This window comes from Echinops telfairi, unplaced genomic scaffold (genome assembly GCF_000313985.2).
Source record: "Echinops telfairi isolate 266 unplaced genomic scaffold, ASM31398v2 ScPeMD7_7469;HRSCAF=8507_1, whole genome shotgun sequence".
Lineage (NCBI taxonomy): Eukaryota > Metazoa > Chordata > Mammalia > Afrosoricida > Tenrecidae > Echinops > Echinops telfairi.
Window position 1 is genome coordinate 91905689 of NW_022111373.1, and position 19597 is coordinate 91925285.

A 19597-nucleotide genomic window follows, 5' to 3' on the forward strand; every position below is an offset into this window, starting at 1 on the left:
TTTACCAGTTAGACAGCTCGTGAAAATATGGATGCCTGAAGCCCAGGCCCTAGAATTATCATCTAATGTCCTCTCCTCCTCCTCCTCCTTCTTCCACACCATTTATAAATACAAGCGACTCTCCTATGTTAACCCACTTGAGATCTGTGATAACAACAGTAGCGACCATGTGCAGGCTCTTCTCTACATGTAATAATCACCCTCGACCTACTATGAAATGCCAAACCCCAAACCAAACTCACTGCCATTGAGTCATTGCCAACCCATAGTCACCCTATACTACAGGATAGGGTGGATGTCATTCTTTATGGGGATAGAAAACTCAGTCTAACTCCCGCGGAACGGCTGGTGTTTCGAATTGCTGACCTTTGGGATCGCAGCCCAATGTGTAACCATTATGCCAATTCAAAGATGGAGAAACTCACCACAATAAAGTTAATCACCTACGGTCACATAACTGGTCAGTGAGAAGCCAGAATGAGAATCCTGGTGGGTTTATCCTACGGCTTTGTTGAAAGAAAACAAAAAACTTGATACTTTAAAACAAAAATTTTACTTTGAAAATAACATGCCATTAAATTCACCAACTTTCCCCCCAAAATGTACTGATTTAAAAATATATATATAACCAAATACCAACCTACAACATCTTAAGAGAAGGCCTGTTAGAAATTTAGAATTACAGGAAAATGATATTTATTGTAAAATTGTTTTCCTGCCGGGCTGGGGATGTCATTGAGCCTTTGTCCTGCCTGTGTTTTTCCTGCAGAGCCAATGAAAGGGCGAAATAAAATGCAGCTCTAGTTCAGGAATTCCTTGACTGGTCCTTAAAGACTCCTGCTGTTCAGTCAGACAGCTGGTGTCTGCCAATCACGGAAATATTTAAAACTGTTATAATGAAAAAAAAAAAGGAAATCATCGATACCCTATCATATAGTCTATATTGTTTGTGTACTTAAGGTTTTATATTACCCACTGATTAGAAAGGTCCATTAAAATTGGATCTGTCCTAACAGGCTGTCAGCCCCAAGTTGTGTGAAATCTTTAATTTACTGAGCCTTCTTTTATAAGGCGCAGGCTTGTGGCATGGGTGCCTTGTGGCTACTTTAATTGCATGTGACAACCAGATGTCCTAGGAAACTTGTGCTTGTTAACGGGGCACTGATAGAGACAATGTAAGCCTTCAGTGATGTGTGTTGTGGGAGTTGATGCCAAGGCTTTCAAGTGAAATACGTTAATAGGAAAGCATGTTTTTCAAATTTTCAGAACTTTGGATTTTTAAAATATTTTATTGTTATTTTCCCCCAACAGTTTTATTGGCACATAATTTACACATCATACCATTCAATAGTTCAATCGTATCAAGAAGAATTGTACAATCATTACCACTTCAATTTTAGAACATTCCCCCCACCCTCACCCTCCGTGTTTAAATCGCCTTTAAAATGAGTTGTACAATCACAATCAGTTCTAGTGCTCTCTCCCCCTTCCCCTCTTCATTGTTTACTCCCTAAATCCCCTTTCCCTCCCTATCATCACCCATCCTCCACCCCTACATCCCCTATAAACTCTTGTATCAGTTATTATCACTATCCAGCCACTCCTCCTGTGCTTCACAGACTGGGAAATTCAACAGAAACAATAAAAAACAAAATTGAACTGTGGTGGTAAGGATAAAATAATAATAATATAAAGACAAAAATACAAATAACGAGTAAGAAAGAAAAGACCCCCATCAACATTCAAAAAACTAGGGAAGAAATTTTTGCTGTGAACAGTGAAGAAACACTTGCACCCAGAACAATCCAGGGAGGCAATGCTCAGCCATGGCATTCGATCCAGAGGCATCAGGCTGACAGGGGTCTCTGCCTGATAGTAAGGCTGTTCGAATCTCTTGCCTGCAGCCAGAGGGGATCTGCCAGCAGCTCAGCCTGACGTACTCTACAGATAGTTTTGGGACACCCAGTGAAGAACTTCGTATTTTAGGAATGTCTATCAGCAGACATTTGTTAAATTTCTAGAACTGCCTGATGCTATGCTTAACATGTTCTTGCTCAGCCTCAATGATTTCCTTTTCTTAAATCAGCGACACTTCTCAGCCCTCACTTGATACTTCAGCTCCTCCCAAAATTTGACTTGTCCCTTGGCATTACGATAGTTCATTCTCAGGGTTTTCCTTCTACTTCTCCTTCTGCTGCTGCTCCCTGGTTCCCATCGTCTCTTCCACCGCTCACCCTTTATAGGTCGAATCCCCAGGATTCTGACTTTAGCCTCTTACTTACGCTGCTCACTGTCCCCACGCTTCCTAAGCCATTTTTCACTATCCATCATGTATGTAAAATTGGCTCTCCAAGCTGCACATCCAGCCAACATCTGTCTTCTGATTCTGGATCCATCCATGGGGCTGTCAGTAGAAGTCTCAGGAGGACTATTTTTCAGGCACCCACATGTAAGAGTCTCCAGAATATAAGCTATTTCTCCTGGCTCATCTTCCTCCTTATCCTCTGTCCAATCTCAGCGATGGTGTAGTCATGCAAACAAAAAATCCAGGTGTTTTTCAAAACTTCTACCTGTGTCTTATTCTCTGTGTTTAACCTCTGTATGTGTTTTCTCGTAACTATTAAGGAGAAATTTAGATTAATATATGTAAAATGCCCATATTTATACCTATCCCTGCCGACGTTTAATGGTATAATTTAGAAGAGTACATACTTCAACGCATGGCTCTATTTACAAACTGTGTCCCATGGCGTATAAGTTCCTTGACATGTTAAAAGGTGTTATACAAAAAAGTCAGAAATCTATGGCCAATTAAATTTGGGGAATAGTGCATCCTACCCTTCCCATCTTCACGGTTCACAATAGCCATGCAACACTAAGAAACCTTGAGCGCGCGCACACACACACACACAACCGTGATTGTTTGACCAGGTATTTGCAATAGACACACCCTCCCTTGTTTTGTGAAAAGTCTTTAAAAAAACAACTTGATTCCTGTGCATAGTTTGGAACATGCTTGTGCAGGATATGAGGTAAGGAATGAATTTATTTCTCTTCCAGCAGTTAATTTTCCTATCAACACCTTATATCTGTTAACATGTGTTGGACAATCTCCCTTCCCTGCTGGTTTTGCGGCTTCTTTCATCTAGATTGTGCCCTTTGTGGAGGCAACACAGAAAGAACCCCTGCTCAGTCCTGCACTGTCCTACCTGCGTCGCTGTGTTGGAGCCTGTCCTTGCACCTTGTTGACGGTCTTCTTTTTTTGCCAGCCACCTACTTTACCAAGTCCTTCTCTAGGAACCGGTCCCTTCTGATAACGTGCGCCAAGTATATGGATCTAAGTCTCGCCATCCCCGCGTCTAGGAAACGTTTGTGCTACACGTCTTCCAAGATGGATTGTTGTTCTGACAAGCCCTGGGAGATCCAATTCAGGATTTATCACCAACGCTTGGGCATCTTTGCTCACCAGCCGTTTCAAAGGTCTTTTGTCACAGATTTGCCCAAAGAGAATGTGCTGTGTTTTCCTGATTTCTGACTCCATGGGCATTGATTATGGAGTAATGATATCCATGAGAACTTCAATCTTTTCTTTGTTTATCATGACCTGGTTTATTGGTTCAGTTGTAAGGATCTTTATTTTCTTTTCACTGGGAGGTAATCCATACTGAAGGCTCTAGTTTTTGATCTTTAATAATACGTGCTTCAAGTTCTTTGTTTTCAGCAAGCAAGGTTATGTCATCTGTACATCACAGTCTGTTCATGAGTTTTCCTGAAATCCTGATGCTATATTGTCTTCGCATAGCCCAGCTTCTCAGATTACTGCTTAGAATGCAGAGTGAGTAAGCATGGGTATGGATACAACCCAGACACAAACCTTTCCTGATTTGAAAGCACACTGTATCCCCTTGTGTGAAAGACTGCCTCTTGGTCTGTGTACAGTGTCAGCGTGGGCACAAGTTAGTGTTCTAGAATTCTCATTCTTTACAGTGTTGTCCACAATTTGTTAGAATCTGCACCATCAAAACTGTGTGCAGTTTTGCATAACCAGTACGACGGAGGGGTTCTCTCCTCGAAGCCAAGATTCAGCTGACATCAGCAATGATCGACCTCATTCCACATCCACTTTGGAATCTACCTTAAATTTCTGGAAGTTCCTTATCCAAGTGCTGCTGCAACTGGTTTTGAATCATCTTCAGCATAATTTTCTGTGAGGCATATATTCAGGATATTGTTTTATAATTTCCACACCCTGTCCACTTGTTTTTTGAGATGGAAACTTATATGGATCTCTTCCAGTCAGATGGCCAATTTTTTTCTCTAATTTTATTAGCATATAATTCACATATCATACATACCACTTTTTTGTCATAGACTAGTGAGCACCTGACGCATCTCAATTGGTGTTCTGTTATTTCCCGAAGTCTTGTGTTTTGTTAATGCCTGCAGCTTGGCTTGGTCCCCTTTCTTGAAAACCATTCCTCTTTGATCATGTGCTACCTCCTGAAATGGATGGCCGTGGAACACTTCTTTTTGGTACAGTGACTCCGTATATTCCTCCCCTCTGTTTTGATGCTTACTGCGCTGTTCAGTATTTTGCCCATAGAGTCGGTATTACCAATCAGGACTTGGGAGTTTCCCTTCCGTTTTTTCATCTTGAGACATCTTGAGCGTGTTCTTCCTTTCCGAGTACCTATCTCCAATCCTTGTGCCTTTCATGATCATATTTCACTGTGTCTCCTCAAGTCACCTTTCGAAGTCTGGTCAGCTTGTTTCCCTCGTCATCTCTTCTTGAGATCGCTTCTGAATTCAGTTGGGATAGACTTTGGCTCTAGTGGATCTAGCTTCGTCTCTCCCCGCTTCCATTTGAATGTGCATATTCTGCAGTGCACTCTGCAGTCAAGCCTGGGCTTTGTTCTGCCTGGGGACAATTGACCTTTTTCATCATCTTTTTTACAGTGTGGTTGACTTGATTCTAGGGTATTCCATCTGGTGAACTCCATGTGTACAGTCAACATGTTTGCTGTTCAACAACCATATTTTCCATCAGTAAGTTTTTGGTTTTGCAGCTGTTTCTTCTCATTTTGAATCATGTCATATCATCAGATGAAAGTCCCCCAAACCATACTCCATTCACACCAGTAAGGTTGACTCTACTGCAGTTTGCCTTCCACCCTGCGAGACTCATCTTCTAGCCCTGTCAAGATTTTCACAGGCCAGTGGTGTTTTAGAAGTACATCACCAGGTACTCCTTCCTAAATTTGCTTTATCCGGAAGAGTCTGACATCTGTGACCCTCCCGCCAACTGAAATGCTAGTGGCATAACTTCTGGCATTACAGAAATGCACAGCTACTACAATATAAGACTCTGATAGAGAAGTAGCATATTAAATTCATAATTATGCAGGCACCTGTTTTAGAGCTGATTGTTGAATCTGATGCTCCCCTCTCCCTTATCCTCTAATTTGTAAAGCAGTATGCGTTAGCATTTTGAACGATGCTGATTAAACCAATTTTAATAGTTAATGCTATTCCTGAGGACACCAGAGTGTTTGTGAAATGTGAATTTTCTGGGACAGAAGCTGAGACCAAGTGAGCCTCGTGTCCTGTGCTTCTGTTGAGGAGATGCTTGCGAAGTGCGGGACGTCAGATGTGAAGGGTTGCTTAATGCTTTTCAGTAACTGGGCACGTCATGAACTTAAATGATTAAGTGTTGCATGCCCCCCCCATCCCTCTTTTGTAATTCATCAAGTGATGATATTTCGCACATAGCTGCTAGTCGAGATTTAATTCTGCGTCAGAGGTGCACGTGGAACCTTGCCCACATTCACTTTCATTCATGAGGTAATTTGATAAAATTATACTGGAACTACTTTAAAAAGTTTAGAATGAATCTCATTTCGTCTTGTATTGCATTATTTAATGGATCCAACTCTGCAGGCCTGGCATTGTCAGGTAAGTTTCCATAAATGTGATTGTATGGCTAGGATTTTATTTTTTGCTCAAAAGTGTGAGATAGCCCTCATGTCCGACACCATGTTTTAGAGAATTAGATGATGCTGTGGTTTTCACTCAGCTCTGGGGTTTTCTTGAGGAAGGAAAACAGTTAGGAAACAAGCAAAACTACTTGTACATGTAGAAGAAAGCCTGGAAAACTCTTCAGCTGTCGGTGGTTATAGATGGGTGGAGGCATCCTGGTGGCTTACTGGCTTACAAGTTGGGCTGCTAACTGCAAGGTCAGCAGTTCAACTTCACCAGCTGCTCCTAAGGAGACAGAGGAAGCTTCCGACTCCCATAAAGAGCTGTAGTAATAGAAACCCAAAGGGGCAGCTCTACTCTGCCCTACAGTACTGCTGTGAGTCAGGACTGACTCAATGGCAGTGGGCTGGGTTTTTGGGTAGAGAACAGGTGATGGGTCTTGCTACATGTCCGCTGTGTTCCACATCCACAGCTCCTCCTGTGCTGGGTCCCGGAGGCTAACCACTACGAACTACCTCCATCGCCAGCTCCCTTGCCTTTTGGTTTCTATTTGGTTTCAGCTAATTGAGAGCCTCAGAAGATTGATGAGAAGGATGGATGAGGGTATCTTTTCTTCTGTCCTCTGGTAGACTTGTCTTGGGTCTGCTGACTCCTTCAACTGAAGGCCACGGGTCTTTTCAAAGAAGGCCTTTCCATATGATGCTCTCTTCCAGGTTTGAGCTACTAATACCACCCCTTGCTGTTGGAAGCACATGCGGTGATAAAAATCCTCCTTTTCTAATCATAGCTATTTTACTATCGTCTGTTAGTCCCCTTGATTTCACCTTTCCCAAAGATACCCCTGTAATCCATGGTCAACGTTAGGATCTAGTTACTTGCTTAAAGAATGTTGGTTGCCTGTCAGTTATCACTTGGACAAGTGAGTGTACACTTACATCTTGCTTTTCTCTTAGATCCCAGAGTTGAAGACTGGCTCCTCATGGCGTCGCCTCTTCCACAAACCATCATCCTTGGACTCTATGTCTATTTTGTCACTTCTCTGGGACCAAAGCTCATGGAGAACCGAAAGCCCTTTGAACTCAAGAGAGCGATGATAACGTACAATTTTTTCATAGTACTTTTTTCTGTGTATTTGTGTTATGAGGCAAGTGTTTTCAGTCTTCCAAATGGAAAATGTGGTCTGAGTCATTGTGCACAAATGTCATTATCTATCCATAAGTATAACAGCAACTCTTTGAGATTTAAGAGAATTTAGAAACTGAGCTCACGAGAGCAGATATTTCTCTAACATTTTTCATGTTTAGGTCAGATAACGAATCCTCCAGAGAGTGTTAGCACAGTCTCCCTCTCAGTTGGTGAGAAACATCAACATGTCCTCAGGGAACTGATTTGTAGTAAACCTTCACAAGGGATTTGGTGAATCCACAAATAGTAGTTTTAGGAACCTGGAGAAATTAAGTAACTTACTCAAATTACCATAGCTGATAACTAGAAATCTGATATTTTAATCAAGATCTGTCTAAATCAGAGGTTAGTCTGATTCTCTAGCAAGCTGTCATCAGCATGGTAGGCATTTCTGGCTTCTGCATATTCAAATGGGTACAGTGGAGTGAACAGAGAACTGAGACTCATGGAGGTGGTTGGTGAAGGGACCGGTCTTTTGACTGTATTTAAGAGAATGCAGATTCAAAAGCTCCCTTATGGATCCTCTTTCTCCTCAGCTTTTAATGTGCCTCAACCACTTCCATGCATTAGCTTCTCTAGAATTCTATGCGTCCTGTCCAATGCACTAGTTGGCTCCCTCATCATCTATTCCTTCCTTCCTCTGCTTCACAACTTGCTCTTACTCACAAATGGGACTCACTCAAGGCCCAGCTTGACCTCTCTGGCCTCTCATGATGTCACACCCCTCCACCTGCATCTTTTCAATCTTGTCAGTCCTGCTGCTAATCCACATGACTGGGCCACCTTTCATCTGCATTAGCCTTATTTATCATAGGCCCACTGCAGGTTGGATTGACTTTGCTGCCTTCCATTTCTTCTACTTTATTTTCAAAATTAGCCCAGGGGCCGCTCTTACTATTTCTTCCGGAGTCTGAGCAACTGAAAGAGAAAGAGCCACAGGGATGGAGAGGACAGAAAACACATGCTTTTCATATGTCATCAGAGATAGGACGTCCTATACCAATACAGTGTGTAGAGCCACCCAGAAAACTAGGAACCGAGGCGTGATTAGCTCTGGTTCTACATGTAATTAGCCGTCTGTGTGTGAGTAAGCACTTACCGCTCTGGGTACTTAGAGCCAGGATTGAATCAACTTGCCTCTGAGGTCCCGCAGGTTCAGATATTTGTAGGCTCTGTGCCTGAATCCAGTTCTCAAGCTTGCTGTTGTTGTTGTTGTTGTTAGGTGCCATTAAGTCTGTTCCAACTCATAACCCACCTGTGCACAACAGAACCAAACACTGCCCGGTCCATGCCGTCTTCGCAGTTGTTCCTGTGCTTGAGCCCTTTGTTGCAGCCACTGTGTCACCCCATCTCATTAAGGACCTGCCTCTTTCTCGCTGCCCCTCCACCTTTACCAAGCATGATGTCTTTCTTGAGGGACTGGCCTTTCCTGACAACATGTCTAAAGTATGTAAGACAAAGTCTTACCATCCTAGCCTCTACAAAGAAGTAATCGTCTGCCCACTTCAGAGGAAGTCACCACTGAAAACCGTATGCATGGCATCTAAACATTCTCAAGATTGGAAGGAACCAATTCTACCCATTGCGTTTTGGTGCATGCCTTTGCAACTACAAATAAAAGAAGGTTTCAGATACTTGACACTGAGTCAGGGTTCATTTCCCATTAGCCACTAACATCTCAATTGTTTATATGGTAGCTTCAGACTTGATTACTTGCCAAGTATAAACTACTTCTCTTTTTTATTACTAGGTGTATATATGTGTGCATTTATGTACACAGACATGTATAGAAACATGAAGGGACATCAGAAAGTTTGTGGGAAAATTCACTTTTGAAGTCCCCTCATATATGTCTGTGTGTATTGCTTAATAGACTATTGGAATGTTCTTAAACAAAATATTATATAAAGAGAGTTTTGGAACCAAGCAGTGTGCCATCTTCAGGCACATGTAAACATTCGGTATATTGTGTGGAGGTGTATACAGAGGTGACCTCAAGTCGTACACAAAGCTAACCTCAAGGTCAGCTGTTATAACGGACCAGCAGCTCCACAGGACAAACATGAGGCTTTCTGCTCCAGTGAAGATTCACAGCCTTAGAAACCCAAAGGACCAGTTCTAGTCTGTCCTATAAGATCACCACGAGTCTGGAATTGACTTGATGGCAGTGGGTTTGCGTTTTTGTCTTAGCCTGCATTCTCTAGAGAAGTAAAACTAATGAGGCTTACTGATGTGTGTATGAGGCTCACACAGCTGTAGAGGAAGTTAGGTTCCAAAATCCATATGTTGGATATCAGACTGGAGGTTTCTCCTGACTTATTAGCTTCAGGGATTAATGAATCCAAGATCGGGTGAATGAATCCAAGGCTGGAAGGTACAGTGGCCGGCTGCTGGCAACTAGGATCAGCAGGTCACTGCTCAAGTTCAAAGATCTGGAGGTCAGATGATGAACCATATGTAGGATTCAGACCCAGCAAAAAGCAAGCATGTTTTTTCAGTGTTCACTTATTTGGGAAGCAGGCCACACCCCCAAGGAGGTCTCTTCAGAAGAGAATTACAAACCACGGAGAATCATGGTCCAGCCAAGTTGATACAAATCCCTAACTACCACATTGCCCTAAGAATGTTGTTAAGTCCTATCAAGTTGGTTCCAACTCATAGCGACCCTATGTACAACAACATAAGGACACTGCCCAGTCCTGCACCATCCTCACAAGTGTCCTTATGTTTGAGCTCATTGTTGCAGCCACTATATCAATCGTCTTGCCGAGGGCCTTCCTTTTTTTGGGTGCCCCTCTGCTTTACCACGCATGATGTTCTTCTCTCAGGACTAGTCTCTTCTGACAACATGCTCAAAGTGAGATGAAGTCTTGTCATCCTTACCTGTAAGGAGCATTCTGGCTGTATTTCTTTCAAGACAGATTTGTAGATTTTTTCATCTGTTTTTCTTATTTTAAGTCATGCCACATCAGCAAATGAAGGCCCTGATAGCTTTCCTCCCACAAACTTTACTCCATGCACATTATTAGGGTTCACTCTACGTTGAGAAGGCAGTTTTGCCATAGTCAGATTTTAGTACCTTCTGACCTGAGAGGCTCATCGCCAGCACTAGCTCTGCCAGTATTCTGCCCTCAGTATCCGACAATGTCTTGATGCTGTGTGACAGGTTTTCATTGACTAATTCCTCCGAAGTGGACAGCCTGGTCTTAGTCTGAAAGCTCTGTTGAAACCTGTTCACTTTGAGTGCCCTGCTGGTAGTTGGACTACCAGTGACATAGCTTCCAGCAACACACAAGCCATCACAAGAGTGACAAACTGGCAGGCAAGTGGTCCTAGGAATGCCAGGCCAAAAACGAACAAGGTGGAAGACAAATGCTTCAAACTACAGAGATGCACGTGCCTTAATTTTACGATGACAGTTTCAACATGTGGCTGAAAAGCGAAAGCCATTTAGATCCCCACCAAAGGTAGTGACCCGCCTTCTCACCTTTAGCTCTGTGCTTGTTTGTGGCAGGACATGGTACAAATCTCCCCTCTCCTGCCTACACAGCACAATTGTGGATACTAGCTCCAGGATTTAGAGTTACTTGCATCAGTCAGAAGTGAGGCTGAGCACAGGAGACGATGAGAACACTGGCCAAGGGAACAGGTTATGGGGAACAGAATTAGCTGTTGTAGTGGTGAATGCCCTTGCTCCCTGCAGCAAATGTGTGGGCTTGTTTTGTAAAATGTCTTTCCGATTCATGAAATATATTTAGAGTGCTTTCCTTAGTTTTCAAGATTTCATAGTTTAGGAAATGAACTGTATGATTACTGAATCAAGCCAAGAGCTAGTATCAGAAAAAGACCATGTATTTCTAAAGAACACAGTCAAGTTCTTCTCGTTTCTTTCTCTCTTTTTCCCTAGTAAAAGAATCATGCTGATAATGCCGCATAGCGCTTTGCCTTCAGAAACTCATTGACAGTCAACCTGAAAGTTTAGCTTTAGTGTTATTAAAACTGATCACTTGAAGTTTGCTTCAGTGGCTGAAATAATATAGCCGTTCCGCCCAGAAGGAAGGCTTTGTGGGGATAAATGCTGGCCCTTGACAGACCGGCATCAGACGAGAGGAGAGCTGATCATCTTGCTAGCACTCTGCATGCAGCAACTCATTTCATAGCGGTAGTAACTTTAAAACAGAGTCCTTCGCTTTCCATTTTCAGATACTGTTTTAGATGAAGGTCCTCCCACCATCGGGCTGAAGGAATATCAGTATCATCTTTGAGTTTGAGTTCAGCCTGGTCAACAGTAAGCTTGTTCTTCTCACTAGTAAGTCTAAGGTCACTCTGAGGGTGCACTGGAATTAAAGTCCGTCCAGAGGGCACGCTCCCAACTGCCTTGCTAAGAACAGCTTTTTCCTGCCCTGACTTGGGTCCAAAGCAAAGCCAGTAGCTGAGTCTTGTGTTGGGTCACTCTTGATTTTGAGGGAGGAAACAAGAAGAATGCAGCCGGGGGCCACCACTTCACATTCCACCCAGTAGCTGAGGTCTGGGAAGCCGGTTTGTTGCAACCACATTATGAGTACATTGAGGAATTTGGGTTTGCTCATTTACTTTTTGAGTAATGTGAAAGACTGAGAAATCACCAGAAAGTAACACACACACACACACACACACACAATCACTTACCTAATATTTGCTGTCTAAGCAAAACACTCCTAGTGTTCTATTGTCTATTGGGTTAAAATCAGCATCCCACAAAATGAGCGGTTTAGTGGGAACACGGTTCATATGAATAATCTAGGAGTTTGAGGTTCTGAAAATTCTGGACCTGGGATTTCAAGATGCAGTTGGAGTTTGCAATTGTTTTAGCAAGTCTTTGCCTCTGCAGTGCTTGCTGCCTTGGGGCTCAAACCTCAGGGCTAGACACCATCCAAACCACCTTGGTTGTCGCTGTTGAGCAACCGCTTCCTCCTTTAATATGCATGCGCTCTCTTGCAGTTTGTGATGTCTGGCTGGGGCACAGGTTACTCATTTCGATGTGAAATCGTTGACTATTCACAGTCACCCACAGCTTTGAGGGTAAGTTTCTCCCTGGAAAATCACATCCTTCAAAAATCCATTTGTACAACTTTGGAATTGTACTCCCACTCCTGGATGGGAGTGAAGAATGAGTTCATGACTCAGTAATCAGGCCTTATATATTGAACAGTAAAATTAAATATGAGAACCAAAAGGAGTTAGGTGGGGAGTTTTGTATGCATTTTAAATTTCTTGGTCTTAAAAATAAACTCATATTTGTGCTTCTGCAGATGGTGCGCACCTGCTGGCTTTATTACTTCTCCAAATTTATCGAGTTGTTCGATACTGTGAGTACGGCACCACCGCATTTGGGTAATGTTCGATGGCTCAGTGAAAACAATAAGCTTCTGTGGTTCGCTTGTCTGATAACTTTGAATACCTCTTCTTAGGCGGACTCATTATTATCTTTGACCTTGTATTGTCATAATTTTAGAAAATAGATAGGATGTGCTTATTTTTCTAGTGTTTCCCAAACTCAAAAAAAATCTTCTACATCTGACACATGATTAAAATAATCCTGCAACTTTGACCCATGCAGCAACACTGTGCATCTTTATGTCGCTGAATGACAGTCATTCAGTAGAGCAAGTTCAGTGTGCACAGAACAGAGAACCTCTGACCTTTGGTTCTTTGTTCCTAGCACTGTATTTTACCCAAGGGAGAAAGACAAGGCGTTCTACTCATATAAGGAGTTACGCTCTCGGAAACCCACAGGGGCAGTTCTATCCTGCCCTTTGGGGTTGGCCTCGACATGATCAATGACAGTGACTGAGTTTTGTATTCATACTCTTAATTGTAATGAATGCATCAAAGTACCCTAGGATGCTATGTTAAACCTGGGGCATAAGTAATGTTGCTTGCACCCAAATGACCCCCAGTTGCCTTTCCAAATTCTGTGCTCTCTCTTCTGCTTAAATTACGATCCTGTTGAGGATCCGCTCTGAATTGGGGTGACTGGGCCCTGGCAGAAGTAAGCCCCGTGGATGAGGGTTTGCTGTAGGGGGAGGAAGCTCTGCACCTATGTCTCCTGAGGAGTTTGGGAAAGCCGGAGCCTTATTGTATCTCTGACCCGAGGCTCTAGAACCAGTTCTGATCTGAGCTTCTTCAGAACATGTACACCAAATTTCTTGTAGCATATCTTGACACCCTTCACTTTGTTGGCTGACTCATCATGTGATGTTAGCACTGATAGGGACTTTAGTGAGCATCAGGTTTGGTGGTTCTCAAATTGTCACCTGGATCAGAATGGCCTGGAGGGCTTGGCATGACAGAGTCTTGAATCCTCATCCCCAGAGTTTCTGATTCACAGTGTGTTGGGTGGGGCTCAGACTATACATTCCTAACCAGTTCCCAGGCCGTGCTGATTTGGCTGGTCCAGGACCTACTACTCTTTGAGAGTCCTTGCTACAAAATAGTGGTCCTCAGCCCTCATGGTGTAATAGAATTAATTGCATTCGGGTGAACAAAAACACAAAAATGGGGCCCCACCCCCAGAGATGTGGTGCCAGATGGTCTGGTATAGAGGACAGACATGGGCATTTGTTAAACAGGTTTCTTGGGGATTGTAATATCCACATATGAGGAACCACTGGTCTCGTCTAGAACCCCACCTTTGGGAAAAAAAACAAAGCAAAACAAAACCAGAAGCCTAGAAAAGGATTTACCCTAGAGAAATGCCGCTACCTACCGGGGTTGCTAATTTATGGCTTTTTGTGTCGCACCCTGCTGCCTCCTTCCATGTGCATAAGTGAATGCATTTTGGCTTCACTGTATTTGTTTGGCATGCTCTCAACTCCGGTTTCCATGCAGGAAATGTTACTGCCTCCCTTTTGCTGAGTGACATTTCCCAACCACTGCTTCAGTACACTTCTTTGCGCTACTCTGGCTTCTCTCACATTTAAAGTCAATTGAATCGCTGGATTTCTGAATGGTGGTTTTGAATTAAAGCAAAACAACAACAACAAAAACCAACTTTTTTCTCCAAAAAGCTTTCTAGATTCTCTTCTTTACTTTAGCTTTCTTCTCTGTTCTGTCTTTAAAATTGATTCCTCAAATTATCCTCCCTACACCTTTCCTTAATAATTTGCTAACTTCTGATTTCTTGTTCGTCCTCTTTCAGTTGCTTACTCCCTTGTCCAGTTGGAAGGATGCATTAAGAGAGCAATGTAGAATAATTTTAGTTCTCAGAGTTAAGATTCTTCTATTTTCTCTTAGACTCCAAAATCCACTTGGAGATACATACATATATATATATATATGTGTGTGTGTGTGTATAGCAATAGCATTTATTAAATTGAGGCTCTATCCTTCATGTTCTAGCCATGATTTTCAAATCAGCAAAAAATTTTCTTTCACCTTAATGGGTCCCCTGTGATTAGTTGTCACACTTGAGTTCCTCCATGCGAAGTAATTCTTGAATCTTGAACTGTCCTTCGGAAGGGCTGCTGTTTCTGAGAACATTCCATCAAGTAGCCCTTTCGAGGCAAATTATAATGTGAAATAGTTTGCCCCTTACCAGTATCTTTGCAGTGCTAGATAAATTATTGCCTGATTGTATATGAACTTGATTTTCTTTAAATTATTTCAGATCTTTTTTGTTCTGCGTAAGAAAAATAGCCAAGTTACTTTCCTGCATGTCTTCCATCACACCATCATGCCATGGACCTGGTGGTTTGGAGTCAAATTTGCTGCAGGTAGTCAAGGGACAACTGGGATCATGTGTTACAATCATGTTGCCGTATGCTATCAGTGGTGTCCCGGGTGGTGCAAGTGGTTTGAATCCTCAACTACTAACTTGAATGTTGGCAGTTGAGCCCCTCCAAACGGGTGTCAGAAGCCAGCCTTGGCAATCTGCCCCTGAAGGTCACAGCCGTGAAAACCCTACAGGGCAGTTCTACTCTGCTCACAGGGGAGCAGAGTAGTTGGAATTGTTAGTTGGAATTGACTTGATGGCAACTCACAAAAATGGCACTATAAATCAAAATTATATCCTCAGATGTGATTTAATGGAAGCTTATCTTCAGCAACGGCGGACGCCGGGGTGAGGAAGAAGAAATGGGATGCGTGGCTAATTGCCAGCTTGAGCTCCTTTGCCTTGAGATCAAAATTGGATGGAGCCTGGCTATCATTGTCGAATGTTTTGATCAAAGATTCTATAGAATCTGTAGAAGATCCTGATCAAAAGGCAGGGGGAATGTGGGACAGAATTTCAAATTCTCTTGGAATCTAGATCTCTGGAGCCATTGAGGCTAGATAAAACCTAGAAACTATGGTGTTCCTTTAAAACAAGAAGTTGGACTTAATTAGTACAAAAGAGATCTGCCTGCATATTATACTCTATTAAAGAACTATCCATAGCAGATGAAACTGACAACAGCACTCGGTTGATTAGATAGAAAGCTGAAGAGCAGAGAGCTCCGGAGGAGCGATTAGGAAAAGGAAGATGAGAATATTTGCCCACCTCAAAAAAGCTAATCAAGCCCACTCATTGTGCAGGTATATATTGAATTGATTTATGTTTTGGTGTATATTTTCAATAATAATTAAAAAACAAACAAAAGAAGATTTTCCAGGAAAACTCTACACAACGTTCTTTGTGATTGAAGGGTTTCTAACAGTGGCATGTGGTGGGGCTCTGTGAAAGTCACATCCATTAGAATTCATTTGAACTGTGGTGAAATCATATGCAGATATTTATGAGTACATTTTCTAATTGGTCTATCAATTTTTAACTCAAATAAAGTTAAAAATAATAATAAGAAACTAAAAACAAAGTCAGAGGTCTTCTTTGGTCACTCTTGACAAATTATTATTACTTGCAACTTAAATGTGGGACTGCTCGCTAGGTTTCTCCCCAATTCTTCAGATACATGTGCTTTGGGAGCATTGTTTTCTATACATAGTCTTCATTTGTGTTGTTTAGAATTTATTATTTTCTCATGAAGTTCTTTCAGATATCTTTAATTTACAAAAGATAAATGAACAAATTAATAATAAATAAATGAAAGAGTAAATGCCTCGACTTATAAGAGCATGCTTAGATCCCTGATATGTTTCTAGAAGTTAGAATATTAATCTTTTAAGGTTTATGCCTTTTTTTGCCTTCAAGTTTCCATCAATGGACACTTTCATTTACCCCTAATAACTCTTTAAAGATGTGTCAAATTGCAGTTGTTCCTACTCCTCTAAATATCCTGCCATAGTAAAAGATATGTTGACGTTATTTTTTAGGCCAACATTTAGTTTATATCAGAAGCTTGGACAATAGACAGTTTTTGTTTAGTTTTTGGTGTTGTGCTTCTTAGTATATAATATTGAAAAAGCAGGAAGTTTAGATAATTTTATCCTAACCAGGAAGAGCAGCCTGCCATTGGGAAAAATCCTTATCAATACTTATATAGAACCTCATTTGGAAAATATACCCATGCCTTATCGGGACTATTCATCGTATTTCACAATACACATGCCTTTAAAGTGGACCAGGGAAATATATAAACTATGGATATATGAATGTATTTTGAGCTCGCACTTAATATTAAACTTTCATCTAAGAACAGTTGGTTCTTAGATACTTGATACTTATTTTTATGAAGAAATCACTGAAGATGTGGGTGCTGTAGCAAAGTATGATGAAGAAATCAGATGGTGCCCAGATAATAGAAAAAATAGCCTCCAGGGTCATAAAGTCTTGTCATAAAACCTGCAGAAGCACACCAGCCTGTGTGATCCAAGGATTATAAATAATAGAATCCAAGACTGGAGGAGGTGATTCTATTAGAGTTTATATTCTGGGTACCCAGTCGCTGAGGGATTACAGTGACTGCCCCAAACCCATTTTCAGCGCCCTTACATGGATTAAGCCTCTGGTGAATCCCCTCAAACCATTGACAAGGGATGGGAATAGCCTTGCTATCAGACAAAGTGCATTGGAAAGTGGATTAATGCAGAGATAGTCTGGTTACAATGTAACACCTTATCATTTATTCTCCCTTTTGACCCATTACAATTTTTCTCTGGTTTTTATTATTATTTTTTGCTTTCTTTGGGAAGGAGGGTTTTTGTTTTGCTTTGTTGTTTTTAAAAATCATTTTATTGGGGGTTCGCGCAATGCTTATCACAATCCATACATACATCCATTGTATCAAGCACATTTGCACATGAGTTTTTGTTTTGCTTTGTTGTTAGGAGTTTTTTGTACATTTGTCTTTGGTATGACTTTATATGAAATCTAAGGCAAATCTATGTAGACAGTAACTAGACTAATAGTTTCTTAGGGTTAATGGCACGGGCCATTGGGGGAAATGAAGAGCTAGTAATGAGTACTAGAATGGAGAAAATATTCTAACATTGATTGAGATGATGTTTGCATAACTCCTTTAAAAAGATTTAAATCAATGAATTTTATGGTATGTGAATTATGCCAGTAAAACAAAATTTTTAAAGATTTCAATGAGGGGTAAAAAGAAGTAAAAAATAATTTTGTCCTTTCATAAAGTTTTAAAATATATGATCTCACCAAGGACATATTCTTAACTTAGTAAAAATTCGGTAGGCGCTTTACATATGCTAGCTTCTTAAACTTAAGAGGTCATCACGTAACATAGGCTTGTAGGCCATAGTAGACAATTTGCTCAGCATGATACTGTAGCCAAGCATTGGTCTACTAACAGCCAAGTTGGTGGTTCAAACCTACCAGCTGCTCTGAGAGAGGAAGGGGAGGCTATCTGCTCCTGTAAACATTTACAGCCTGAAAACCTGATAGAGGGTCGCTATGAGTTGGAATCTATTTAATGGCAGTGAGTTTAGCTTTGTTTTTGGTCAGGGGTATTAAGCATTCTAAGTCTTTTAGATGAAAAGAAAAGAAACCACATTTGAAGAATTCTTGAGTGTTTGACTCTCCTGGATGGGGAGCTACCGTCTCAGGGGCTGAGAGGACCTGGATATGTGTGTGGCAGGATGGAGAAGACAATGACAGAGGAGCCACAAGTTTATGAAAGTGGGCAAACAGCCTCCCTACCATGGCCAATGGGTGTTGGATTTTTCAATATGTAAAGTATCTTCTTGTCCACAATTAGTGGTTGTCTATTGAGGATTTTTTCAGAATAAATGTAGCTTCTCTTAAAATGTATGGTGATAAAAAAAGTAAACTTATAACAAAGTTGGCTAATCTGTTCACAAAATCGGAGAGCTTTCTTATATGTTGTTTTACGTATCCCAGCTTTCTGCGTTTCTGTGTTCACTCACATTCCCTCTGTCTTTCAGCTCTTTCTACAGAGACTGCGTTATCTACCTTCTTTGTGTTGGAGAAAAACTGGATAATACTGAAGCATCCACTAATAGAATAGTTATGATTTTGTGTGTGTGTATATGAAATTGTGAAGTGTCCTTGGTATTGAGAAGTATTTGGCATATCTTCTCTGTTCTCCATCTTTGCAGCTCGACTATTAAATTATCAGAAATAGACGACTATTCTATTTTTAAAGTACTCTAGAAGAGGTGCCTTCACACCCTTATAAATTATTTATTCAGGTTTCTCCCATGAGACCAGACTATTATATCACAGCACCACAAAATAAATAGAAATAGAAAAAAGATCAGAAGACGTATCCCAAAAATACAAGCAGGGGTGATATGGGGTTATTTATAAAATGATTTTCTTCCTTCTCTTCTTGGTTGTGCATAATTTTCTTTCTTTTCTACAATGAGCGATTTTAAAAGAGCTTCAAAGTTTGTGGGAAAATACTATGATAGCTTTTTCAAGTTTTCATTAGGAGCTGGGTGCAGGTTTCCAGAGCAGATCATTAGTTTTACACCCAGCAGTTCTTATCCATTTTGTTTCAACTCATCTATTGCAATCCCCTCCATACAAGTACCATAAATGAAATAAGAACCCTAACTTATCCCATTTCTTCCTCGTGTTTCCTATTTCCACTCCTCCTTTCCTAATCTTTTAAGTTCCATTTTTTCTACGAACTTTTTGATGCCTCCCCCGCCCATATTCGTCCTCATCTTGGGCAAGTAAATCATACTTAAAGAATCAAAAGCTGAGCTTTCCCCTCCTCCAATGTCTGTCTTTGAGCCCGTTAGTTGCCTAGGTTCCATTTCAACAGCAAGCAATGGCTTCTGGTCATGGAAATTTAAACCATGACTCCATTTTGAAATGTTGCGTGTTTATGAACACGAACCACGTTATTATGGCTCCTTGTCCACAGCTTAATCCCCCTCCTGCTTCCCACACGTATATAGTAGAAAATAGTGCTTTCTTCTTTCTAGGTCTGCTTTCGGAGTTGGCGTACTTGTTCAGGCTCAGGTGTGGGATTCTCATCAACACTGGGTGCAGTCTACCTGATAGCTCTCAGTGACATCGTAAAGAGCT

The 19597-nt window shown here is 41.3% G+C and overlaps 1 protein-coding gene across 3 annotated transcripts in view; it reads left to right on the plus strand.

The window, feature by feature from the left end:
* The window catches only part of ELOVL7 (ELOVL fatty acid elongase 7), a 33467-nt gene that overhangs the window by 6895 nt on the left and 6975 nt on the right, over nt 1-19597 (plus strand). The window contains exons 2-5 of one of the 3 annotated variants that reach the window (XM_004703587.2): nt 6930-7120; nt 12142-12222; nt 12453-12509; nt 14810-14915. In XM_004703587.2, the coding sequence (XP_004703644.1) occupies nt 6930-7120; nt 12142-12222; nt 12453-12509; nt 14810-14915 (435 nt within the window). Of the gene's footprint in view, nt 1-6929; nt 7121-12141; nt 12223-12452; nt 12510-14809; nt 14916-19597 lie in introns of those variants that run through there. The other 2 variants (XM_004703588.2, XM_045285383.1) reach the window with 2 other exon arrangements.